At 44.9% G+C, this 26,759-nt stretch overlaps 1 protein-coding gene across 1 annotated transcript in view; it reads right to left on the bottom strand.

Moving 5' to 3' along the window:
* The window catches only part of EEA1 (early endosome antigen 1), a 641,400-nt gene that overhangs the window by 342,857 nt on the left and 271,784 nt on the right, over positions 1–26,759 (bottom strand). The window contains exons 17-18 of the mRNA XM_086919279.1: positions 23,206–23,361; positions 10,836–10,975 (exon numbers count right to left, since the gene is read on the bottom strand). Coding sequence (XP_086775405.1) covers positions 10,836–10,975; positions 23,206–23,361 — 296 coding nt within the window. The remainder of the gene's footprint in view (positions 1–10,835; positions 10,976–23,205; positions 23,362–26,759) is intronic.

Here is a 26,759-nt window from a genome sequence, read left to right as displayed (position 1 = left end):
GCACCACTGCAGTTGGTGTGCAGTTCCCTCTCAGATCTGGATGTGGTGAGAAAGATTCCCCTGATGCTGTGCCCACTGGAGCTTCAGGTCCCACTGCAGAGCAAGCATATGCCATCTGGCATGATCCATCAGCAGGTGGCCAAGAGGCCTAGCAGCCTCAGAGTCATTCTCACCAAATACGGAATAGAGCCTGAAACATTGGTATCATAGCCCGAATAACCCGGAACCATTGCTCGGGAGGATAGGCCCGAAACTGCACTGTGTCAAGAACCGCACCAATAAAAGGGAGCGCCTGAGAGGGAGTCAGGTGTGAGTTGCGCACAATGACAGTGAACCCCGGTGAATGCAGGAGGACCACCTGTAGGTGGGAAAGGACAGCCTGGGGCGAGCCTGCCTTCAACAGCCAGTCGTCAATTTAGAAGACAACTGGAACCCCTGACCTGCACAGATGAACTGCGACAAACGCCATCCCCTTTGTGAACACCCAAAGGCTAAAGGGGAGCACAGTGAACTGAAAATGCTTGTGGCCCATCATAAATCTAAGGTAACGTCTGTGGGCTGGCAGGACAGGGATATGGAAATAAGCCTCCTGCAAGTCCAACGCCACCATCCAGTCTCCTGGGGCGAGTGCAGACAAGACTTGGACTAGGGTGAGCATTCTGAACTTCTTCCGCAAGGAAGACGTTAAGGGCCCGAGACCAATGATAGCATGCAGGCCTTTGTCCTTTTTAGGAACTAAAAATTAGCTAGGATAACAACCACGGCCTACTTCTGGCACACAGACCATCTCCATGGCTTTCTTGGCCAAGAGAGACGGAATAGTGCCAAATGATCCTCCGACATGCAACTGTAAGAAGGTGGCATGAAGGGAGTAGTAGTCTTGAAGGGGAGGGAGTAGCCCCTTTAGACTATTTGCAGAACCCACCCGTTTGACGTGATGGATTGCCAGCTGGGGAGGGGATGGTGAATCCTGCCTCCGACTGGCTGGTGATGGGCCTGGAAAGTCGGACTAGGAAGGTTTGGAGGTGGTTGCAGGGTGAGGAGAAAGGTGGACTGGCCCGCCCACTGGCTCTCTGAAACACGAGGACGCTGGGTCCCACAGCCACGCAGAGGCTAGACGGCTTATCTGACTCAGTGGCTAGGCAGGACAGGACGTGGCTGGACACCCGTTGCGTAGCCATGAAAGGGACAAAAAAGCAGACAGCCATGAGGCCCAAGGATCTGGCCGTAGCATGAGAATCCTGGAACCGATCAAGCGTGGAGTCGTGCCTTATCGCCGAAAAGGCGAGTGCCATCGAAGGGCAAGTCCATCAAAGAAGACTTGACATCCCCAGAGAAGCCAGAAGTAATCAATCAGGTGTAGCGTCTAAAAGCTACATACGTGGCAATCACTCTGCCGAGTGATTTGGTGGTATCCAGTCTACAGCGTATGGCGAATTTGGCTGCTTCTCTTCTGTCTTGCTTGAGACAGTACGGCACAGGTCTCCTCCAGGCACTGAGGCAGCACCTGTGCAACCGTATTCCAGATAGTATGGGAGTATCGGCCCAAGAGGCAAGCAGTATTCACCGACTGCAATGCCAAGCTGGAGGAAGAAAACATCTTACGAAAGTGGTCCAGCTGCTTGGATTCCCGATCTGGAAGAGCAGAAATTACTACGCCTATCGATGATGAGGCTTGGACGACCAATCTATCAGGGGAGGGGTGTTGGGTCAGGAAAGCAGGGTCTCCAGCAGCAGGGCGGTGGCAGCGGGCAATCGTTCTATCCACAGGAACCCCTGTTCTGGGCTTGGACCAGGTGCCCAGAAGGACAGGGCCTACAGCAGCTTTTGGGACCACTCCTGCAAAGCCTTCAGGTTTATGGCCAGGCAATCGGAGCACGACTTTGGTTCATGGTCGTGCCCCCGGCACCAAAAGGCACACGGGTTGCGGATCCATTATAGACATAGCCTGGTGACAGGAGCTGCAAGGTTTGAAAGCTGGTCCGACGTTGGGACATCCTCAACGCACCAGGAGTTCTGAACTCAAAAAAGAATGCACAAAATTCGAAAAAGACTAGCCAAAAATCGACCGAGGGGTGGCTCTCTCCGGGTCTGCGCTTAGGCTGGCATTGAAAAAGAAAGAACTGACGTCACCGCACATAGACGGCGCCTATGTAGGTCCCGCAACGTTATCCTGGCACCCACAATGCAGATGACTGACGCAGAGCCGACCAACGCCACCTAATGACGTACAGTGGTACTGCTGAAGAAAAATCACCGGATCTGGATTGACGGCTGTGAGAAATTCCAAAGTAAGGAATCTACAGCGAATAGTCTCTTATCAGATTGGACTGGGCACTTTGGAGTAAGAGAAATTCCATCAGTCCTTGCTGAAACACTGAACAGTCTATTGCTGTGGTGTGAACATAGAAGACAAACGCCAGTGTAATAGCACTTGCAGGAGACTGGCGAAGTATATAATGCACACTAATTTAAGTGAAGCACCCTGCACTAATCCATCCAACCCTTATGGCGATTTTAGTGGCCGGAGACAACCATAGAAAGCTCTCCAAGTGGTAGCTGTGGAGCGCCGGCTTCAGGCTTAGTCCAGAAGGAGTGTAAAGCAGCTAGTTTTTCCAGAGCTAATCATATAGTGTCCGTTAAGTGAAAATTAACCCACAGTGTATTTATAAACATATGTATTTATTATAAACACTCACTAACACCTTGCAACAATACACACAATACTTCAACAATAGAAGAGGCAAGTAACACAAATAAACAGTGGTCTCCAGGTGGGAGACCAAACCATATACAAAGTGGAACACTAACCGCGACCAAAGTTGAGGCTAGGCCCAGAAGACTTAGAAGTGCCGAGTAACCAAGGAACTACCCGAGTTAAGTACCGCGGGAACCCCACGGAGGCCGTGTGCAAAGTGGAAATGCGACTGTGTGCTCAATACAAGTTAAAAGGGAAGATCCTGGTTGAAGTTTTCAAGATCAAGGATCCTTCCCAGAGGACCATGAAGAAACCCAGTTGAAGATGGAAAGTTGGAGTCACCCCACTCATGGATACCCCAGGATACCTACACTATGGAAGGCGGGTGCATAGATGCAAAATGATGTTAGAAACCGCCGTAGACCACAATGAGGACTTCAGTGAAGATGCTGCTGGCGACAAAGGTGAAAAACCAGTGGATTCCAAGGGTGGATTCTTGAAGAGGAGTACCTGCAAGCGGAGGTGACAGAGTCTATGCCACTCTGGAGTAACCAGGAGGCAGGAAAGACCAATGACCACTGAGGACGGAAGAATAAGGAGAGTTGACTGTGACCTCCAGCTGTGAGGACCAGACAATACTGTGGAGGAGCCGCTCATGAGCTGTCCAATGTCGTAAGTCGAGAGCCAGGGGGTCGGTATCTGGCAGGAGCACCAACAACCATTGGCAGCAGCAACAGACGAGAAAAACAAAGTAGGTGCAGTCGGGACCAGCAAGGTCCAAGAGACTCCTCAAGTGTAGGGGAGTCAGAGCAGGCCCGAGCAAGCAGGGGAGCCCACTGGAGCCAAAGAAGACCCTCAGGAGGACCCACAGGCCTAAGGCACAGGATTCGTAAGAGGACCAATGAAGCGAACCAAGAATTCAGGCCCGCAGAGGATGTGGTAAAGATGAAGATCTTGGTAACAAGAGATGCTGGAGAGTCTTGGAGCCTGAAGATATCTGGAGAAGAGAGTCAACAAGCCTTGGCAACAGCAAGTTAACATGGTGCTCAGGGGTACTGCTCCAGCGGTTCTGACGAGGGATACAGACTTCAAAACGCACTGAGAGGACGGATCAGGCCTGAAGAGAATTCTAGAACCACCACCTGTGTTGATGAGCCTTTCGAAGTCTGTGGGACGTCAGGAGCAGCAGCCGGGTCAGCTTTGGTGCCTGCAGATGCATGGGAGTGACTCCTTCACTTCAAGGGAGATCACTTCGGGCGTCCTTTAGGCCCATAGGCCTAGAGAGGAACCCGGAAGACGCACAAGAAACAGACGAAGAAAATTAGCAGAACAGCGAGATCAGAAGCAGCAGAAGTTGTCCTTGATGAAGCCTCGGTTCCAGGCGAAGTCCAGGTGCGGAGTCGATCGAAGATGAAGTGGTTTCGGGTTTGAATCTTGTTCCCCCACGAATCTAAAGAGCCACCCACAGGTAAGCCCCAAAGGGAAAAGGTTGGAACGATTCAGAGTTCCCTCCCAGAGGAGGGGCTAGACAGAAGGGAGGATACTCCCATGTCCTTTGTCCAGTTTCGCGCCAGAGCATGAGCCAAGGGCTCTCTGCACTGGTTCAAACTAGAGGGTACCCCCACCCTAGCCCAATACACCAGGCCCTGTCTGGGAGGTGGTCACATAGCACTTTGACAGGAGCTTAGCTCAGCAGCAGGAGGGCAGAAACGGGTCTATGGAAGGTAGGAGTACTAGCTTGCTGTTCGACCCTAAAAGGCTGGTATCAGGAATACACCCTAGGGGAGGCCCCCCAGTACATGGGATCCTACATCCAACATTGGAATCGGTGTTGGGGTAGGATTCCAACACGTTTGATACCAAATATAACCAGTTTCGGAGCAGGCAATATGTAGTTATACATCTCGTAAAGAACATGATGTCCACTACATGCATAAAATAGTTGAACCCACTTACAAAGCCTGGAGAATCAACTCCACGGTTTTTAGAGGTGTCCTGCTCATGCAGGGGCACCCTCACACCTGTAACCAGTCACCCTGCCCTCAAAACTGAAGAGCTTGCTATAGGAGTGACCTATAGGTTTTAAGGCTAGTGACCTCAGATATAAGGAAACTTATATCTGCTGCGAAAGGTGCAAGCACCAACTCACACAGGCTGAAATGGCAGGCCTGTAGTCACAGTTTAAGTGGACTTCCATGGGTGGGGCAACACATGCTGCAGCCCAGGGGAGAGTCTTGGTGTGCCTATGCCCTGGATTTCTCAGGAACATACTAAGGCCTTAGAAGAGTACACCAGTACCAAAGTACTTACCACTGTCAAATTTAGGGAGAAAGCACAGTAACAGGAGCCCTGATTAGCAGGATCCCAGTCAGACTGGTCATAAAACAGAACACCAACAACAAAAAGTGAGGATAACCATGAAAGTAGATCCTACTGTCCCCTACCCAAAAAACCCTTCTCCTTGTCTGGACGTACTGATAATCTGTGAAATTACAACTGGATTCTGTACTGCTGTAAGGTGGGCTTCATGAGGGTACTGTTCCGGAGGATCGGATTCCCATGACAGGATGTAGGTGTGAATCAGGTTTTCATGATGAACAGAGGATTAAGCTAGTAATAGCTGATGAGCTCCTTGATGTCGATGTCTGGTGTGTGGAGTACTGCATAGCGAGTGCTAATGAGCACAAGCTGGAACTTGGGCTCTGCAGTTTAAGGGTGTGTGGTAGTTAGTGGATTTATATACGGTTGGGTCTGAGAGTTGTGAGTATGATATGAGTCTTTGTGTCCTCTAGGTTTCAGTGGGGATTGGCAATTTGGGGATGTACATGAAGATGTTTAACCTTGCATGTTTCAGAGGGACTTGGCTTCTGGTCCAAGGCCATTCCTGGCCCTAAAAGGCTCAAATAGGCAATGTCCTGGTTTGTGCAGCCTTTGCTGGGGGCATTTCGACAGTGGGGCCTGCTAAAGAGTTGAATGAAGTAGGGAGAAGGTAGGAAGAAAAGTATTTTCCTGTACAGATAAATGCTGGGAGGGGCAGTCACTACCTGTGGTAATGGATAATGGGGAATTAAGTCCACTTGCCTGGATTCTTCTTTCAAATGGTTTTGGCAAAAACCCAGTGAAGTCACTTCCAGTGGAGATTGATATAAAGGGAATAAAGTCTGCTTTTCTACGCTTCTTCTGTTAAATATGTTTTTGACAGGAAACCATTGATGTCACTTCCTGTACTTGCATCAGTCTAAGAATTGCATTCACCCTGCTGATATACACGGATTGAGATTTTTTACATGTATTGAATATTTTGAACGAGCTTATCCTCTGTCAGAAAAAAGTATTTTGGAGCATTACTTGCAGAGTATATGTTTTTATATGGTACACTTCCAGGATAGAAATGCTGCGACATCCATCTGCACAACTGGGGTTATCACACTACCCAAAATAAAACATGCAGAGAGAAATCATTCTACCAAAGGAAAGTGGAAGTATCCAAGAAAAACAAAATGGTGTTTCATACATGCCTGACATATCAGCGGAGCATGACAAAAACACCTAAAGGATTATAAAATAAAGGTATTTCTTGTTAACTTGGGAATGACTACCTTTATCTACTCTTCCAATTTAGCAAACAAATAACGGAATGCATAATGCATTACTTTTTATTTCACAATACTGCTAATTGCGCTATTAGCCAAAATTCACTTTCTATTTAAGTAGGCCACAATAGTACATCTGTCTAACTGTTTGAAGCAACTCTTATTTTGGATACCCTGAACCTGGACTATTTCTGTGCACATTTTATTCGATATTTTAAACTTTGCTGCAGCAGTTCGGCTTCGTTGTTGCTCAACCGTGTGCCGTCTCAACATCTGAACTCTTGCTCTTATGGCTACATCTCACATTAAAACTAGTTTCAAGTTAGTGACTTCTGGTGGTTTAGCAGAACAGTACACCTTAAAAGAAGGTTCTTACATCTGCAAAAACTACTGAATTCTAATTCGGGGAAAAGTAATTTTCCCTTTTAAAGAGTAGGACCGAGAAGGCCTGTGCAGCAGGGACATGGAATGGTAGCCAGAGAAAGGATCAGTGATACCTTCACCATCCTCTTCCTGGAAAACATTATAGAGTCCAATAGGCCAGAGTTAATATGTCCCATGCCCCTGCTGTATGAATATGTCACAACATGGATGTCATGCAAGGCATGAAGCCAGATGCTTTTATGGTTTGTTGAGGGGAGGGCGGGGGGGGGGGGGGGGGGGGAGGGAGGGGGGATATTAGGGAGTAAGTTTGTCATTAAAAAGTAAAACACCTTGAAGCAGTTTTTATTGCCTTGAATAAAAAACTAACAGAGGTGGAGTGAAAAGGTGACTATGGAGAGGGAAACTCTGCTGACTACAAAGCATTGCTTTGCCATGATGCAGAAATTTGAAAGTTGCTACGGCTGCAAATGTGGCTATAAAATCAATCTGCTTCTGAAGCTTTCGTCAAATGTTGAATAGAGTAGGAAAGGGTAGTTTTCAAAATGTTTTTTCTTAAGTGGAGAAGTGTCATGTACTCACTTTTCCCACAAAGTTAGCATGTCTCAGTCTGGCAGTTATTCCACATTAGAGAGCTCTTCAGATCATTATTTTTCAGATTACTGTATATAAAAACGACCACTCTGCTGATGAAAATCCACAAAAAAACACACTCTTAAGCTTAGTGCTACAAATCCACCCAAAGACAACTCAAACCCTAAACACAACAATCTATCCCCACTGCTCTCCTACATAGGATTCCTCTACTTATTGCCACAGCTATCCTTCCACTAAAGAGGAGTCACAGTAGATACTGACCTCAATGGACGTGCATAGCTTTTATCCTGCTCTTCATCTTTTTATGGGGAAACATCCAAGTACTGTTGCAAACCTATCACTACTGGTAAAATGGCCCTGATCATATAATGCATGACAAAATAAAAGCAGCTTATGTTTTAGTACATCAGGCACTTGGTCAGAAATGTTTGGATGAGTGTTAATGTACGAGTTACTTACAATGTATCTGGTAGAGACGATTCTAGCCGCAGATTCTTTAACATAGAATTATCCCCAGGCGTGAGACTGGACCCGGAAAACTTTTTGCCACAGCATCCCTGCGCGCCGTTGGGACTTTATCACGTGACTCCGCCCAGGCATCGTCCGATTACGTGACGTCAGCGAGGTCACATAAGTCCCAGCCCGGCGCTCCTATGTCAGTTTTCTTCAGAGAACTTTTCCACGCCACAACGCGGAGCCATCAGACAAAACTGTGGGAGTACGGTAACAGTGTGCAAAAGAGCAGAAAAAGTGGAAAAAGGAATGGTAATGAACACCACCACAAGGAGCAGTGCCAACACTGTAGTACCCAAAGGCAGGGAAGGAAGAAAGATCAGAGCACAGCCCTGAGCAGCCACCCTGCCACTATGTAGACAGTCTCCCCCTTGAGACAAGGAACATAAGCGAAATGTCATGACAACATGTAGCAGGACTACAACCCCAACCAAGAACAACGAAGGGGAACCAGTTCCAAGACAAACAGGAATGACACACCTCCAAGGCAACCCCAGCACAGAGTGAGACAAACCCCCAAAGGAACAAAGGGCACAGGCACAGCCAGATGACCCCAACCCAAAGGTTAGCAGAGGGGCCAGGATCCTTAGTAACAAAGGGGAGAGGGAGGGTAGGGACGAGAGCAAAGGCAAGCCCCAATCCTGGAGGAACCAGAGCAGAGGGGCACAGGAGTACTGGTAAACCCATCCTACAACATGCCAAAGAGGAGGAGAGGAACAAGAAACAAGACAATCAACCTGTCCAAAAAGAACAAAAGAATGCACTCATAGAAGACATAGCCACCCACCGGGAGGCGAGTGCGGAAGACCAAGCCAAAGGTCCTCTTAGAACAGGGAGGAAGGACGGGCCGTGAAGGAATGTGCGGCTAGAATCGTCTCTACCAGATACATAGTTACCGAAGGTAAGTAACTCGTACATCTGATAGAGACTACTAGCCGCAGATTCCTTAATGTAGAATAGATACCCTAACCAAACCCACGGGGAAGGAGGGTCTGTGAGAGGACCCCACCAGCTAGGACATAACAGAGGGTCCCTCAGGGGACTAGTCCAATGGACAGGGCAAGAAGCCTCGTCCCCACAGGCAAGGGGAACCCCTACAAGCAGAACACCACCGACCCCAAGAGGAGTGTGGAAAGAAGAAAAGAAGTAAGCCTATTCACACTCAATAGAGGAAACAAGGGCAAGGCCAGAGAGACCGAATCACCCCACACCCCTACAAGGCAACAGAACCTCCAACCAAGGCCAAGGCAAGGAAGAGGAAGAACAACCTAGAGGCTCCAAGGAGATGAGGAAAAAGAAGGCAAGCCCCCTCGCAGGAAACACACCCCGCGATGAGGGCAGCTGAGTCCACCACAGCCGGAAGTCAATAGACCAGACAGAACAGTGCCGACAACAAGAAGCAGTCGGAGTCAGGAAGGGTAGCCCGGAACACCCAGGAAGACCGGACAGGCTGCGCCTGAAAGAGGGAGAAACACAAAAACTATCTCAGCCCCCAAGACCGAGAACAGGAGGGCGAAGAAGGTTCTTGATACACCTCAGAGAGGGGTCAGCACACAGGAACCAAAAAGAAGGATACTGGTTTCCGGTCCAGGGAAGACATGGCTTGGCAGTTCGGGGTGGACTGTTCCCATGAGTCAAAACTGATTTGCATATAGCTGTCTCTGAACTGGGGTGGCGAAGTGAGCTAAAGAATGATGATGGATTCAACCCAGATCTGTGACTGGGGTGAGTGTCTGAAAAGTTTCAGCGCTTCGTTCATCATCTCCTTGTGTTTGCCTTGCAATGTGTCACCATGGGCAGATGAAGGGCTGTGGTAGAGGCTATTCGAATTTTGCAGCGGTTGGAAAGACTCTTCCTGTAAGAAGCCACTACCTAAAGCGCACAAGTCTCAATGAGGACCCTGCATTATAATGGACAGCACAACAAAAAATGAAATCACAAATCACTGAAAAACATGTGCATGTTGGAACGCTGATTTGACTATTTGAGATGAGTGAAATGAAATAGAAGATCTTTCGTAGAATTGTTATTTATGTAGCTTTTCAGAATTGCTCTTCAGGGTCATCTCACTGAGTTAACACCAGTTGGGCCATGGGACTGAATAACGTGCCCACTAGCGGAAAGTGTACCATGGTTACTTTTTTGGCTTCACTGCGCTGGATGTTTTTGAAAATTTGGAAGGAGCTTGAGCATATAGAGAATTGTGTCATCTCAAACAAAAAAGTATATCTTTAGAATAGCTTAAGGGAAAACCAGCAAACAAAAGTCCAAAATATGTCTGATTGGGTAACTCTGATGTTACTCTTCCCCCCCCATCTTATTTGACAAAGAAAACAGTGTCTTTACAGTGCGAACTACAATGTTAGAGAATGAACGAGGAGGAGAATAGTATCTAGGATGCAAATTTAGAAGAGATCCTACAGCACAAGTGCTGAAAGAAGTGTTATCTGACTGGAGAGTCCCTCCCTGCAGTGGAGACTAAAGGGTATGAAATCTATGCAGGCAATGGTTGAGAAACCTGGAAAGGAAACCGCGCCTGAGAAGTTGGAATTAAATAGATGGCACACTAGATAGATCATCTGTTGGTTTGCTCTAGTAATTGTGTGAGACATGCCTGTTTGTAATGTTGAAAGGAATGGGGTAAAGGAATACATTTAGGGAGATAACATGACCTTCTTTCTCTTTACTCACCCCTCTTCTCTTCACCACAGGGTGCTTGACATACTACTAAATGAAGAGTAAATGGTCTAAAGACTGTTAGATAAATGAAGTGACGCCAGGTGCTTTGTTTGGACAGTGTGGAAAGAAACAACTGTGAGCGACTATACACTGGTGAAAATGTATATACATTGTGTGTTCAATCACTATGCATCAAGAAACAAATCAGCGCACTCTTGAAACTACTGGCGACACAGTTAAAGAATGAAATGTTCCATTTTAGGGCAAGGCATTGTTACATTTCAGTTTCACTTTCCCATCTCCCCATCGGCTATTTGAAAAGGAAACAGACTTCTAAAAGTCAATTTCTCTTAATCATGAAATATGTATCTTACATTTCTTTTTCTATCTCTAGCTGTTTGCTTAGTTCTGTTGCTTTTTGATCCAAACTGGAGCACAGCTGCTGCTTCTCCTGTAGCTCCTGTAGTATTTGCTCTCTGCTCACTTTAGTATTTTGAATATCAGCTTCCAGCTTCTGTGTGGGAGAAGAGGATATTCTTTTAGCACAACTGCAATAATTAACATGACATACACATTTCTAAGGACTAGATGCCTTATCATTACTAAAGCGCTCATTTGGAGTAGGATGATACATTGTTATGTGCAGTAATAACCCCCAACCGGAATAATACGCGACAAGATAAACCTGTCGACATTGATTGTGGACAAGAAGTACTTACCAGAACATGTGGATTTTGAAAATCCACACGTGATTCCCCCTACAACTCATAAATGGCAAAAACTATCGGACCCTACTAATAGCAAATATATCAGCGTCAATTTTTAACAGAGGATATTGTTGCATCCAATAATGACCAACTCAGAATTTGGGCCTTAATCTATTAGCATATGTGTTCCTTCTGAACACAACTCTGCAACTATCCCAAATGTCAGATTAAATTAAATGGGCGTTCAAAAATGTTATTAGTACTGTAAGAAAGAGATTATGTCTTAGTCAGATGAAAAGTACCTGCATATTTAATTTATCAATGAATGCAATCTTAAAAGGGTAATATCTTTGTAAGATATATAAGCTCCAGCTTGTATCCCACAGTTTGAGAGGCACTCAAATAGACGACAAGGAGCTCCAAGCTTAAACTCCTTTATTAAAGGTATGAAGGACACCAGCCAGCCGATCTCTTTCACAGCCGGTCCACCGCTGCCTGACGCGTTTCGAATGTCTAATTCTTCCTCAGAGACTGACAGTGAAAACAGAAAAGACACAGGAATGGCGACAAAGGATTAAGAGGGAGACCCGCCGGCTGGGACCTATCTGTGGGTTTTAAATATTTCAACAGAACATTTGAGGCACTTCAAATGGAACGTATTTCCAACCGGGACTCCAACTCCCATAAACACTTGCGCAGCATCATGACGATCCGCCCATTGGAAGGCGCGCAATCAGAAGTATTTAATGAGGCGGGGACCGGACTGTGTCTTTTCCGTTTTCACTGTCAGCCTCTGAGGAAGAATTAGACATTCGAAACGCGTCAGGCAGCGGTGGACCGGCTGTGAAAGAGATCGGCTGGCTGGTGTCCTTCATACCTTTAATAAAGGAGTTTAAGCTTGGAGCTCATTGTTGTCTATTTGAGTGCCTCTTAAACTGTGGGATACAAGCTGGAGCTTTGATTTCGGGTAGCGGTCCAGCCACCGATAGTGCACCACCCCGGGAACAAAGGGGGCCTTGAGGAATGGTATCTACTACCCCTCACCTGTGGAATGGCGACAAAGGATTAAGAGGGAGACCCGCCGGCTGGGACCCATCTGTGGGTTTTAAATATTTCAACAGAACATTTGAGGCACTTCAAATAGAACGTATTTCCTACCGGAACTTCGACTCCCATAAACACTTGCGCAGCATCATCACGATCCACCCATTGAAAGGCGCGCAATCAGAAGTATTTAATGAGGCGGGGACCGGACTGTGTCTTTTCCGTTTTCACTGTCAGCCTCTGAGGATGAATTAGACATTCGAAACGCCTCAGGCAGCGGTGGACCGGCTGTGAAAGAGATCGGCTGGCTGGTGTCCTTCATACCTTTAATAAAGGAGTTTAAGCTTGGAGCTCATTGTTGTCTATTTGAGTGCCTCTCAAACTGTGGGATACAAGCTGGAGCTTTGATTTCGGGTAGCGGTCCAGCCACCGATAGTGCACCACCCCGGGAACAAAGGGGGCCTTGAGGAATGGTATCTACTACCCCTCACCTGTGGAATGGCGACAAAGGATTAAGAGGGAGACCCGCCGGCTGGGACCCATCTGTGGGTTTTAAATATTTCAACAGAACATTTGAGGCACTTCAAATAGAACGTATTTCCTACCGGAACTTCGACTCCCATAAACACTTGCGCAGCATCATCACGATCCGCCCATTGAAAGGCGCGCAATCAGAAGTATTTAATGAGGCGGGGACCGGACTGTGTCTTTTCCGTTTTCACTGTCAGCCTCTGAGGAAGAATTAGACATTCGAAACGCGTCAGGCAGCGGTGGACCGGCTGTGAAAGAGATCGGCTGGCTGGTGTCCTTCATACCTTTAATAAAGGAGTTTAAGGTTGGAGCTCATTGTTGTCTATTTGAGTGCCTCTCAAACTGTGGGATACAAGCTGGAGCTTTGATATATATATATATATATATATATATATATATATATATATATATATATATATATATATATATATATATATATATATATATATATATATATATATCTTTGCTTCACAACTTTCAAAACTAAAACTTCTTAAAGTAAGGCAGTGCTTCATTTGAGCAGGTGTTTTTCATAGCTTAGCGTGCATTTTAGGTGTTTGTATTCACAACAGTACTGAAGTGTACTGATCAGAGAACTACACATTATGTCTGAAGGAAAGGGTGCTGCAGAAGCAACATTGCTAACTGAGAGAAAAACATACATTTTCATAAGAATAAAACGGCTAAAAGGGCAGGGATGTCAATATCACAAGGTGCTTTATCATGCCCTTGCATGCCACTAAGTAGGGAAAGCCACTGGCTCGCCTCCTCAGGACTGATATGGTCCAGGCCAAAACCATACTTCGAGGGCTGCTGGTATTCTCTAAAAGGAATTTGGATTTATATTCATAACGCTGGGTAAAAATACAATTTCCATTAAATTCTGGTAGTTGTAGCTTAGCTTTCATAATGGACGTTGCACTAAAATACTAGAATACACACACAAACCTGCACAGGATACATTGTTTCAATTAACTTATGGCATGTGTGGTTCTCTTTTCATTAAAAATGCTGGATTAAAATATCTTTCTTTAACACCCACACCTAAAATCTCCTCAAGAACATTGCATCAACATGAAAGGATAGTACTAGAAAAAGATTATCATTGGCCTCGCCACAAAGTAAGTATTTTACACAAGTGAGACTCGAAATGCCATTCTTTTGCAAGATGTGCCTTAAATAATTTTTTGATATGGACTCCACACAAGCCACAAATATTACCGATTTAAAAAACACAGCACGGTTTTGCGCTCTTCCCCCCACCTACAATTAGAAAGATGCAAGCGGAAATCATAACTTTATAGAAGAAGTTGCTCATAGAGATTGATAAACCCGAAGAGCAGAGAAAGTATATCAAAGTTAATCTAACTAAATCAGAATCAGGTGCACTAGTTAATTAAAACAATCATTATAAAACAAGCTGTAAGGCTGCTGTTGTGGTCTTAGAACACCAGGCAATGAATAAGAAATTATGAGGTAGTTAATCAACAATGTTAATTACAAAAGAAAATACAAAAAATAAAATAAAAAATATCTAAGAAATAAAAGCAGATATTAAACTCAATTAATGAGGTTCTTGAGGTAGGATAGCTCACTGAACAGAATTTCTTGATGAATAAGCACCCTAGGACACTGGTCATGTGTATTCTATATAAGGTACATAAAGATAAAGGAAAAACAGCTGGAAGACCAATTATTTAGGAAGGAAATTCTATTTTGGAGCCATTAGCAAAATATGTTGATGTGTTCCTAAAACCATTAATCAAAGATGTCAGATCATAGGTTAAGGACACCACTAATATCAATTTGGTTGAAAGCTGTGCATTTGATGATCAACATGAAATACTGGCTACTATAGACATGAAGAATCCATAAACTAACATCCTCAAGATGCTGCATTAGAAACTATCAAGTGGTTTCTGAAAACAAGACCAAGTCCACACCCTGATCCCACCAGTTATAAACTCGGTTTGGCAGAAATTAGCTTGAAGAACTATTTCTTTAAATGTCATCATTCATATTACATTTAAACAAAGGAGACTGCAATGGGATGTCACTACGCACCAGAATTAGCAATATTATTTATGGCACAATACGAAAACAAGTGAATATAGAAGCATTTCCCCCTTTTCAAATCAGATCTCCTATATAGATGATGTCCTGATTTCGCAGAGGAAATCTGAGAACCTGATAAGACTTCCATAATGGATCAATGCATGAATGCCAAACTTCAAATTCTAGATAACTCAAAATAAAATGAAGAAATATGTTACTTACCCTGTAAGCATCAGTTTGTGGCAAATTGTACTGTATATACACATGCTCTGCATACTCCTGCTATCTAGTGTTAGGTCAGGAGTTGTGCAAGTTGTTTTTCATGGAAGAAGTCTTTTGAGTCACAAGGTTGAGTGCCGACTTCTCTCAAGGATATTGCCCATGGGCATGGACTCCATTGTTAGATTGTTTTTCCGCAGGCGGGTGAGAAAGTGTGTTAAGTATGTGTAAGTAATGTATAATGTAACTGCAAGAGCCATAGGTTCCAGGAATAATGAGGGCGCCTGTGAATCTACAGCACTACACGCCACAAACAGATGCCTACAGAGTAAGTACCATTCCGTTCATGACGTGTGGCTGTAGATACACATGCTCTTCATAGACTTTTAAGCAGTCCCCAATTAGAAGGGGTGGCTAGCCTCCGAGTGCTGCAGTGGTTTGAAAAAGAGTACAAAGTACTGCCTGTCCTACTTTGCCTTAAGGGTGTGCTCGTATATCCACTCAGTAGTGTTTGGTGATGGTGTGAGGTGTGAACCATGTAGCAGCCTTACAAATGTCAACTAACGGTTTGGTCTTAAGGTAGCAAGTTTGAATACATTTGACTATCCATCTGGATATGCTGGATTTGGATATTGGGTTGCCTTTATAAGATGGAGAAAAGGCAACAAAGTTTTTTAGATTTTTTGAAAGCTTTTGTTCTAGCTATGTATAACGTGATTGCTCTGGACATCTAGTGTATGAAGAGCTCTTTCTGCAATAGAATTTGGTTGAGGGGAATAAACTGGCAACTCAATGGATTGGTTGAAGTGAAATTGAGAGTCTATTTTATGTATGAATTTAAGGTTGGTGTGAAAAATCACTTTGCCTTTATGTATTGGAAAGAAGGGTTCTTCTAAAGGTTAAAGCTTGGAGCACACTAACATGCCTGAGTGAAATAAAGGCAAATAGGAATTCCACTTTCCACGAAAAAAACTGAAGGGGACATAAGTGTAGGGACTCAAACGGGGAACACATGAGTCTGGTGAGAACAATGTTAAGGTTCCAGGATGGTGCTGGAGGACCCCTTGGTGAAATAACTCAATTGAGTCCTTCTATGAAAGCTTTGATGACTGGAATTTTGAAAAAGTGAGAGATGTTATCTATTTTGGAGGAAGGCAGCAAGTGCAGCGAGGTGTAACCGTATGGAATTGCATGCTAGATTTGCCTTTTGAAAAAGTAGGTAGCAGACCATGTTTTGCACTGTGACGTTTAGAGGATTCATTTTGTTTAGATTGACAGTAGCAAACCAATTGCTTTCATTCTGAGGCACACCAGGCTCTAGGGGTGGGTTTGCATGCTTCCTTGAGAATGTCTATATTTTTCTGGAGGTAAGTCAAGGAACCCATACTCAAAGAACTCAGGAGCCAAACAGCCTGGTTCTGATTTTTTGGGCTTGGGTACCTGGGTTGTCCTTGATTTTGAGTGAGAAGGTTCGCCTGTTGGGGAGCTTCTAGTGTGGAACTTCAGAGAGGTCTAAGAGTGTTGTGAACCAAGGTTGACGTGCCCATGAGGGAGCTACCAGGCTCATTGTAAGAGAAGTTTGCTTGAGCTTCCAAGGAAAGAAGCGGGAGAGGAGGAAAAGTATAGGCAAATATCCTTGACCAACTCATCCATTGCGGGTTGCCCTTGGATAGTGGGTGTGGGGACCTGGATCGAAATGTTGGCATTTTGTGCTTTCTGCTGTGGCGATAAGGTTGATCTGAGGGAACTCTCACTTTTTGAAGTATGGTAAGAGGACTTGTGCATGGAGTTCCCATTCGTGAACTTTCTGCTGCATCCTGCTGAAAAGATCTGCAAAGTCGTCTGTTCCCGGAAGGTATTCCGCGAACAGGGGAATGCGGGTATAGAGGCCACTTCCATATGGCCTGAGAGTAATAGTTGTGAAAAACAAGTTTTTTACCTGCACCCATCTTGTTTTTGTAGCTAATACATGGATGTCATATTGTCTCTCCGAACTAGGACAACCTTGTGCGACAGGTGAGGAAGGAAAGCCTTCAGTGCTAAGTAGTCAGCCTGAAGCTATAGGCAGTTTATGTGTAGTGATTGATGTTTAACATCCCTCAGAACTTGTACAGGGCGGTCTTGTAGGGAAGCACCCAACCCAGTCTGTGATGCGTCCGTGGTGACAGTGACGTGGGGGACAGGGTCCAGAAAATGCCGCCCTTTTAACAGGTTGTTGGTGTTTCAACCATTACAGACAACAGGGAGTGTAGCGGTCTATCAATACTAGACCCTCCAACTGACCATGTGACTGATACCAGTGGTGAGCTAGACATTAGTGAACGGGACCCATATGTAGTCTTCAATGGTGAATTATGGCAATGCATGATGCAATCATTGCTAGCAGACGCATAACCATCCTTATTGTGATTGTCTGGTTTGCTTGGAACTAGGACAAGATTGCCTGAAAGTTCTGAATTCAAGCAGGGTCGGGGTAAGCTAATCCTAATTGTGTTTAGGACTGCTCCCAAGTAAGGCTAGATTTGTAGGGGTTGGAGGTGAGACTTGGGTACGTTGATAGTAAAACCCAGGCTGTGAAGAAGATTTACTGTCATTGAGTGCGTTGGTGGCACATCTGACGTGTAACTGCTTTGATAAGCCAATCATCTAAATAAAGGAATATGTAAGCATTTTGTCTTCGTAGATGTGCAGCGACTACCGCCAGGCATTTTGTTTTGTGTACACTCAAGGTGCAGTATGAATGGAAGAACTTTGAACTGATAGTGTTTTCCTGCTACCACAAATCTTACGTTTGTGAGACGAAGTGCTTGGACTTCTTGCTTGCGTAGTGTTTGATGTTCAGGGATATCTTCATGCCTACCAGTGAACAATGCTTGAATTAAAATGTAATAATTGCCAAATACACTGTGGCAAAACAGGTGCCTCTTTATCTAGCGCTCACAAACTTTTCCATGGTATTTGACTGAGTTGCTGTGGGCTTGAGAATTGTCGATACGCCAATGATTAGCAGCCTGTTTTGCAACACTCTTTCCTGCATCATCTTTATGCTTGCCTTCATTTCGGGGGGGGGGGGGCAACCCGGCTAGCCTGGACATTGGCTCTTTAAAGTGCAACAGTTGTCACAATGGTTTATGGTGGAACTGGACTCCGAATAAAGGGTATGACGGTGCTGCCTTGCATTTTTTATCAACCGCAGGGTGATAATTCTGGCCCCAACCGGGTCCTTAAAGATGTTGTCTGTGTATCTTATTATGCCTGGTAACATTTGCAAATTTTGTGCATCCCTGCGAATAGAAGCTAAAGTATCAAAACAGGAAATCCTGCTGTAGGAGTTCTCAATGGAAAAATGTGTTATGAAAAGCTGCTGCTCTCACACTGACTTACTGGTAGGAGGTTGATTTTTCAGAAAGGGAAGGACTAGCTGGATACAATTCCGGATCATTTGGTGTAGTGGGATCAGTGTGGTATATATCCCCTCATGGCTCACCTAACCCACCAGTGTCATACTGTGGTGATCCCTGAGGGCAAATGTCCTCTATATCCTGGTGTGGTGACAATGGAAGAGGAGAGTGAGAACGGGATGAAGGTGGTGGAAAAATTAGTGGAGGAGGTGCTGTAGGGGCAGTTGAAAGGAAGTGCTAGTGGCTATGTCCTTTGTTATTTTCTTGAGGCATGGGAATAGTTTGTGCCTCCTCAAAAGTAAATTTCCTCCTCAAAGGTGGCGGAGAGGAAGGTGAAGCAATAACACTACCAGTACCAATTTGAATTTGGATTTTCCTCCGGCGAGACCAACTTTTCTAGGACTGGTTTGACAGGAGACGTGGAAGCTGATGATTGTCTTGAGTTTTTCAGCCCCAAATGTTTCGGTACAAAGGGTTTCAGCTTTAAAGTGACATGCTTTGTCACCACCGAGTGAGATGGGGCCAGCTTCCGTATCGGTACTAAAGGTAGAGTTGGAACCAAAGCATGTTCCCAGTCTGAAAAGGATGATGCCAACGGCTTGGCTTTGGAAGTAATTTTCAGTTCCAAGCCTGAAGGTGGGGCGTCAAACAGTTTTCCGGATCCGACCATGGCCCGAAGGCAGTGGTGGTGCAGTGACCGTTAAAGCTGAAGCCAAAGATTTTTTGGGCATTTTGATGGACAAGTAGGAGCTGGGGGTCACAGTCCTCATGTGCTGCGTGGATGGGATCTGATGCATCTCCATGTCTACCAACACGTTGGAGGTTCATCAATTGAGAAAGCCTCCTCATTCTCCACGGTTGGCTCTTCTTGGACATGTTCTTCACTGAAGTTGTTGGGAATGTCGTCTGTGGCCTTTTGAGATATTTCTAGATGACTAGCCCTTCGATCCAGAAGTTTTCTTAGACCGAAACGACTTACACGCGTCACAGTTGGCTTCCTTATGGTTGGATTAACAGCACAGGTTTTACACCAAGTGCTGGCCGTCGTTCGGGTATTTTGCATGGCAACGAGGTAGAATCTAAAAGGCATGCATTCCATCACCAACACATTTTCGGATGGGCTGGTATTTACTCTGAAGGTAGGTTAAAACAGAGAGTGCCCCAAATGACAATCGGATGAAAGAATTGGAACAGACAATTTGTCGAAAGAACACAGATAGTGAAAGAGCAAATGAGACAATACTGTCGAAGACAGTAAGAACCAAAGTATCCAACCGTACGGAGTCGGAGCAAGGAGCCAAGGCACACGTATCCAAATGCAATGGAGGAGTAAAAACTCAACTTCGCGAGTTTAAAGACTTCTTCGATTACAAACAACTTGCAGAGCTCCAGACCAAACAATGGATGGCAGGAGTATGCAGAGCATGTGCATCTACAGCCACACACCGAACATTTACTTTCTTGAGATGACGATATGTCATCGGGAGGGGAGGATTTACACAATGTACCAGAAAGATACAGATAGAAATTCCTTACTTCAAATTTTTCGGAAGATCCATAAAAAGTGCATGGTATATTCCTAGGGAGTTTTTGCTGGAGAAGAACACAGAGGTAAACATCTGACTGAATAGTTTGTGTGATTACATACAATCAACATAAGAACTTGATTGAGAGAATCAGCGGGGAAAATTCGCATTTAATCAAAGATGGATTCCACAATGGAAGAACCTCATTTTTCTATATGAGAAGTATAAAATATCTGTGACATGGTGATACATTCAAATACCAAAAAAAGTCAGCAACCTAATGCGCTGCAATAAATGTGATTCCCACCCGTAGTAGGCCACCATACATGTGGTAATTGTAGTCTGGTAATTGACCACTCAAGGCACAGAAATGATCTAAAATCATTGAGGAGGAAGTTTTATATAGCGCGAACTAGACCCGATAAATCGGCTATCAGAGCGCTTTACATGGCACCAGTTTAGTTACACAAGGACACTTCATTTTTTCATAGGCATGGGAAAATTAAGTAATTTGCCCAGAATCACAGGATGTTGAGCGTCGTAGCCGAGACTCGAACCCGGTTCCCCAGCTTCGACGTTGACCGCTCTAGCCGCAAGGCTACATCCTCTCCCCGTTGCAAGATAAAGCATACGGCAATTTCAAACTAACACAAAAAATGCAATATATATTTACTGAAATGTCCCTATCGTTTTACATACGTTGGAAAAGCATCACAAGAAGGAGAAACGCTTATGATCCAACATAAATCTTGTAAATTACCCCTAGTACATCATTATTTTTTGAATAATCATACAGAGAATGACAGAACGGACGCACCATTGAACAGTGACATAGATACATCACTATTAAGAGCTCAGGCATGCCTTATTTTGAACTAGTAAACAGTGGAGAAGGGCTTGAATTAAATCTCAGAAGTCTACAATATATGAATTCCAGCTCTACTCTACTGAATGCTGTACTTCACTGATTGACTTTGATAAGAAGTATGCTACATGCCAGACACCGACCATGTCCATAAAAACATACCATTTGTATGGAAAAATGCAACTATTTTACACATTTGAATCTGCACATAATGATGGACATGGGATCACAGTGATGGCTTTGAGACCTTTGTAGCCAGGACAATATCTTCCATGATACCTTAATGAGGGGCCTTATGATTACGTAATTGACCAGTGTTCACAAAGTTGTTAAACGTGAACTGTGTATTAAAATAAGCAGCCCCTTTACAGATGAGGATGGTGTGACCCGAGTGAGCACCACCACCTATTAGAGGGAGTAGCCCCCAAGTCAGTTAAGACGCCGGGGCAACTGTGAAGATGCAACCGGGAGTGTGTGATGAGAACCTGAGAAACTTGGGTGCTGCCTTACGTTAAACTGGGTATTCACAGTGAAAGAATTTGTATGATCCCATTCCAGATGGCGACTAATGGAGTAATATAAATACATAAGGGACTAACATAATGAGGGATCTCCATTTTCATTTTTTTTGTTTTGTAGCTTTCAATATAAAGTTGTCTTAATAGAAATTATTGTAAAGCTGAACTGTGTTCAAATAAGGTATGTTTGAAAAAACATTCACTAATAGGGTGCAAGGTAAAGTGTTCTGTTTTCAAGTTTCTTTGTGCATCACTAAAATGGATATAGTTACCTACCAAATACAGAAATCACTACACTGGATATTGTAATCTCTCCAATACAGAAATACGTGGTAGAAAATATTGTACACACTCTGTTTTCAAGTTAATGGCCCTGCGCAAGAGCTTATCAAATTAGGTCTCTAAAGTAGATCAAAACGCATAGGCATTGCGTTGGATTGTTTGGGTACAACTATTAAAAGAGTTTGCGCCCTTAATTCTGGACTGATGGATATGAAATATTACCCACGCAAGGGGAACATGCTTTACAGGACTGTAGGTTAATTGATCAAAACCAGATTGGTTTGTTTATTTTTACTTCTATGTATGATGAATACTTGGTATCACTTTATTAAATGTTGTTCGCTTTTTATTTGTAATGTCTTGTCTATTGATTAAGTTTGCTTCGTATTTGTCATATCCGTGATTAGGCATTTAATTTATTCATGCTATAGAAGCACAGTAAAAATAAACTTCGGTTCAAATATGTAAAATTTTGAGGGTACAAAAAAGAATGTAATACAGATATGATGGAAAAGGGTCTGCATGTCTTTTTTTAAATTATTTCAGTAAAAGGATGAAGGTTGTATTTGTGCTTTGTTGATGACCCCAACCCTCACTCACCTTAATTGGGTCAAGCCCCTCTCTTATGTAGGTGGTATCCAACAAACAGCACTGGGCTGCATCTCAGACCTCTGATCAAAGTACCCAACAAAAGTACAACTTGGTGACTCCAAGCCACATGGGAGTCTAGAGAGAAGGGGGAGGATGCTATTAATTCAGTTTTGCTGCCCCATGGAACACAAGGAGCAAACAAAAGAGCCGTTCAGGCATTCTTGGGCTCACCATTAACACCTTGCTGGGCAGAATAACTTTCAGTCCACATTTTTCCAAAGGTGGCAGGTAGGCTAATGAGGTCGTTCTTTCAAAACAGACTAGTACTTACAGAATAAGGAAGACTCACTCAAACAATATCTTCTGCTTCTATCCTCCAGGGGTCCTGAGCATCAACATCATCTGCACTAGAAGAGGAACATTTACTAAGCAATAGCTTTTGAACGAATCAGGTAATAAAAGTCAAAAGCTCTTCGGTCATGGTAGAAACCCCATGTGCCATAAAAATCATCCATTGTTGTCAAACACAAATTTTTGCGCTTTGCACGAATGCCAGGGCTCACAAGTTAGATTTTAGTAGAAAAATGGAAATGCAACATTCAAAATTATTTAAATATCAAGTGGAAAATAATAAGAAAAAGCTCAGTGGGGCTCCAGATCTAATGGTCCGGGGCAACAGCATAAACGAACTGACTTAACAGTGTGTACCCCCTTTGCTCGATTCTCCATTCTGTCTATCCTTATGAGAATATTCAACATTTCCCAGACTCCAGTTGATGCTTTGGGGATATATCCGGATGAGAGGATAATTAGATTAGACTATTGCATGCTTACTTTCACTTTTTTCAAAATAATTTGACTATTTCATTTATAAAGGGAAAATGATTTACACTTGAAAATTTATTACACAAATTGCTACTGCAAAATACCAGCTTGTTATACATATTATAATGTTTCAAAGTAAGCAAATGTCAATAAATTAGTTTATAATTATTTTATACAGACCTTAATCTGTGCCTCCAGTTCTTCAGTCTTTTGTTCCATGGCAAGATATTTTTCTTTATACTCCTTCAGACTACCTTCCACTTGAGAACAGTGCTCCAATGTGCCATGCAATTTTGCCGTAATCTGCTCCAGCTGGGTGTTGACTTTGTTAAGTTCCTATCAAAAGAGATAGCTAATCAGTTACAGTGCACTTGAAAAAAAATCAATAGACAATGAAGCCTTCCTGGCTAGATAATATGAATGTAGTCTTATCTCCAGTTAAACCTATAAAGAAACAAATAATGCATATGACTGAAGCTTAGGGTTATTGTGCAAGTTAATTCAGAGACTATGCACCTTAAAAAACTTTCTCCAAGGTGTTTGCAAAGATAATTACACTGATAATTTGTTATGCTACATATGCTGAAGAGAAAGGTTTTGTGAAATACCATGAAAACCCCTTTCAAAAAGGATATTAGAAGACATTTCAGTTGTGGAATAAAGGCACTAGTCAAACAGAAGGATTCAGGTGGAATTTTTTTTAATGTTATGTGGTACCCTAAAGCACAAGTTACTACTTGTGTAACGATATATCTGTAAGAGACATTAGTTCGTGATGGATTCCTTACCTTAGAATAATCCCCAGGCGTCAGACTGGAACCAGAAAGCTTTCGACAGCAGTACCTCTGCGCGTCGATGTGCTTTGTCGTATGGCTCCGCGTGCTTCGTTGGCAGAGATGACGTCACTGTAGCTACTTAGATGCGCCCAAGCGCACGGACGTCAGTTCTGTACACAACTTTCCGTGACAGGAATGCAAAGCCAAGTAAGATACTGACCACTGGTGCATAGGAACTAGGGCTCGAAAGGATGACCTTAACCCTAGAAATCAGTTCGCAGAATAGGGAAGATGGGTGGGGCGGTAAGGAATCAATCACCAACGTCTCTTACAGATATATCGTTACACAAGTACTAACTTGTGCATCTGAAAGGGACACGTTAGTGATAGATTCCTTACCTTAGAATAGATACCTCAGCAATACCATCCCCGGTGGTGGGTCTGCGAATGAGATTACATCAGAAAGTCACGGAGAATAGAATGGCCAAAGAAGCCGTCCCTCCGGACCTGACTGTCAAGGCAATAATGCTTTGTAAATGTGTGCAGTGAAGCCCACGTGGCAGCTGACAGATGTCTTACAGGGGGACACCACATCCCAATGCCGTGGTGGCTGCTGTTGCCCTGGAAGAATGGGCATGCAGCCCCACCGGAGGTTCCTTTTTAGCCATAGAATAACGGACCTTGAAACACAAGACGACCCAGCGGGAGATGGGCCAGGCTGTTCTTGTGAACAGCCTGGCCTTTCTTGGCACCTGCGTAGCCAACAAAGAGCTGGTCATCCACCCGGAATGCTTGTGTGCGATTCAGGTAAAAGGAGAGCGCCCGTTTTGGGTCCAGACGGTGGAGCCTCTCTTCCTTTCTGGAAGGATGCGGAGGTGGGAAAAAAGTGGGCAAGATGATAGTCTGCCCGATGTGGAAGGCAGTGACAACCTTCGGCAAGAAGGAAGGACGAGTGAAAAGCACAACCTTGTCCGGATGAACCGACAGAAAAGGAGGCTTACAAGTAAGAGCCTGAAGCTCACTCGCTATCCTGGGAGAGGTGATAGCCACCAGGAATGCAGTTTTCAAAGTCAGAAGACGTAAGGGACAATTGTGAAGTGGCTCAAAGGGAGCACACATGAGTTAAGTCGAAACAAGATTCAAGTCCCACTGAGGCATTATGAAAAGAACAGAAGGGAACATTTGTGTAATGCCTTTTAAGAATCTCTGCACATCAGGGGACTTGAAAAGAGAAGGCTGATCTGGAAGCCTCAGAAAGGCTGAAATGGCCAAAAGGTAGCCCTTGATAATGCCCAGAGAAAGAAGGAACAAAAGGACCTCAGAAAGAGGGACAGAAAGGGGATCCACAGTCTTGGCTGTGCACCATGCCACAAATTTGTTTCACCTGCAGGCGTATACCGATTTAGTGGAGGAACGCCTGGCTGCCAGAAAGACATAACAGACTTCGGGAGGCAAGTCAAATGGAATCAACTGTCGCCGCTCAATTTCCACGCATGTAGGTGGAGGCTGGGCAGATTCGGGTGGAGAACCGTCCCCTGCTGCTGCGACAGAAGATCCTCCTGCAGAGGCAGTCAGATCAGGGGATCCAGCCTCATACCGAGTAGCTCGGGATACCAAACTCTTCGAGCCCAGTTCGGAGCCACAAGGATGACTTGGGCCCGGTCGCGCCTGATCTTCAACACTCTGGGCAGAAGTGGTATAGGCGGAAAGGCGTACAACAGACCGCAAATCCACTCGCGATGAAAAGCGCTGCCAAGCGTGTGCCGCCTTGGAAATTCCAACGCGCAGAACTAATGACATTGAGCCTTCTCTCTGGTGGCGAATAGATCTAACTAAGGCTCTCCCCACTTTTGAAAGAGACCTTGCACCACCTCCGAGTGAAGACTCATGAACCATCAGACACCGGTCCCTGAGTCCGTCCGTCCTGGCGTTCAAAGAACCTGCCAGGTGTTGAACCGTCAAGGAAATGCCATGACGGTCCAGCAATGTCCAGAGGCGCAGAGCCTCCTGACATAGGGTCCACGACCCCTCTCCGCCCTGTTTGTTGCACTACCACATGGCGTTGGTGTTTTCCATGAACACCTGCACTACCTTCCCCCTGACAGAGGGGAGGAAAGCCTTCAGTGTAAGAAGGATCGCACAAAGCTCCAGAAGGTTGATATGGAACTGGGACTCCACTGGAGACCAGAGGCCTCGGATCTCCACCTCTCCCATGTGGCCACCCCATCCTGGAGGGACGCATCTGTCACCACTGTGTGCTCTGGTTGGGGAAAGGAGAGGGATCTGCTGCTGACCCAATGCTGATTCGTGAGCCACCACTGCAATAGTTATACAGTGCCCTTCGAGATCTGGATGTAATCGGACAGGTTTTCCTGATGCTGCGCCCACCAGAACTTCAGGTCCCACTGCAGAGCCTGCATATGCCACCTGGCATGGGTGGTCAGCAGGATGCAGGAGGCCATGAGTCCCAGCAGCCTCAAGGTCTTCCTGACTGAAACCCAGGACAAGGGCTGAAAGATCGGAATCATAGCCCGAATGTCCTTGACTCGCTGTTCAGGAGGATAAACTTGAAACTGCGCCGTGTCCAGAACCGCTCCGATGAAGAGGAGCTTCTGGGAGGGATTCAGGTATGACTTCGGCACGTTGATGGAAAACCCCAGCAAATGCAGGAGGTTGGCCTTAGACTGGAGGTGGGAGACGACTGTCTGTGGCAAGCTCACCTTGAACAACCAGTCATCGAGATAGGGGAAGACTGAAACCCCTGATCTGCGCAGATGAGCTACGACCACCGCCATCACTTTTGTGAGCACTCGAGGGGCGCTGGTAAGGCCAAAGGGGAGCACGGTGAACTGAAAATGCTCCTGGCCAACCGTGAAACGAAGGTAACTCCGATGGGCCGGAGGGAGGGGAATATGAAAATAAGCACCCTGCAGGTAGGCCCAGTGCCACCATCCAGTC

Source organism: Lissotriton vulgaris, chromosome 1_1 (genome assembly GCF_964263255.1).
Source record: "Lissotriton vulgaris chromosome 1_1, aLisVul1.2, whole genome shotgun sequence".
NCBI lineage: Eukaryota > Metazoa > Chordata > Amphibia > Caudata > Salamandridae > Lissotriton > Lissotriton vulgaris.
The sequence above is the reverse complement of the archived record's forward strand: the minus strand, read 5'-3'. Positions and strand labels throughout refer to the sequence as shown.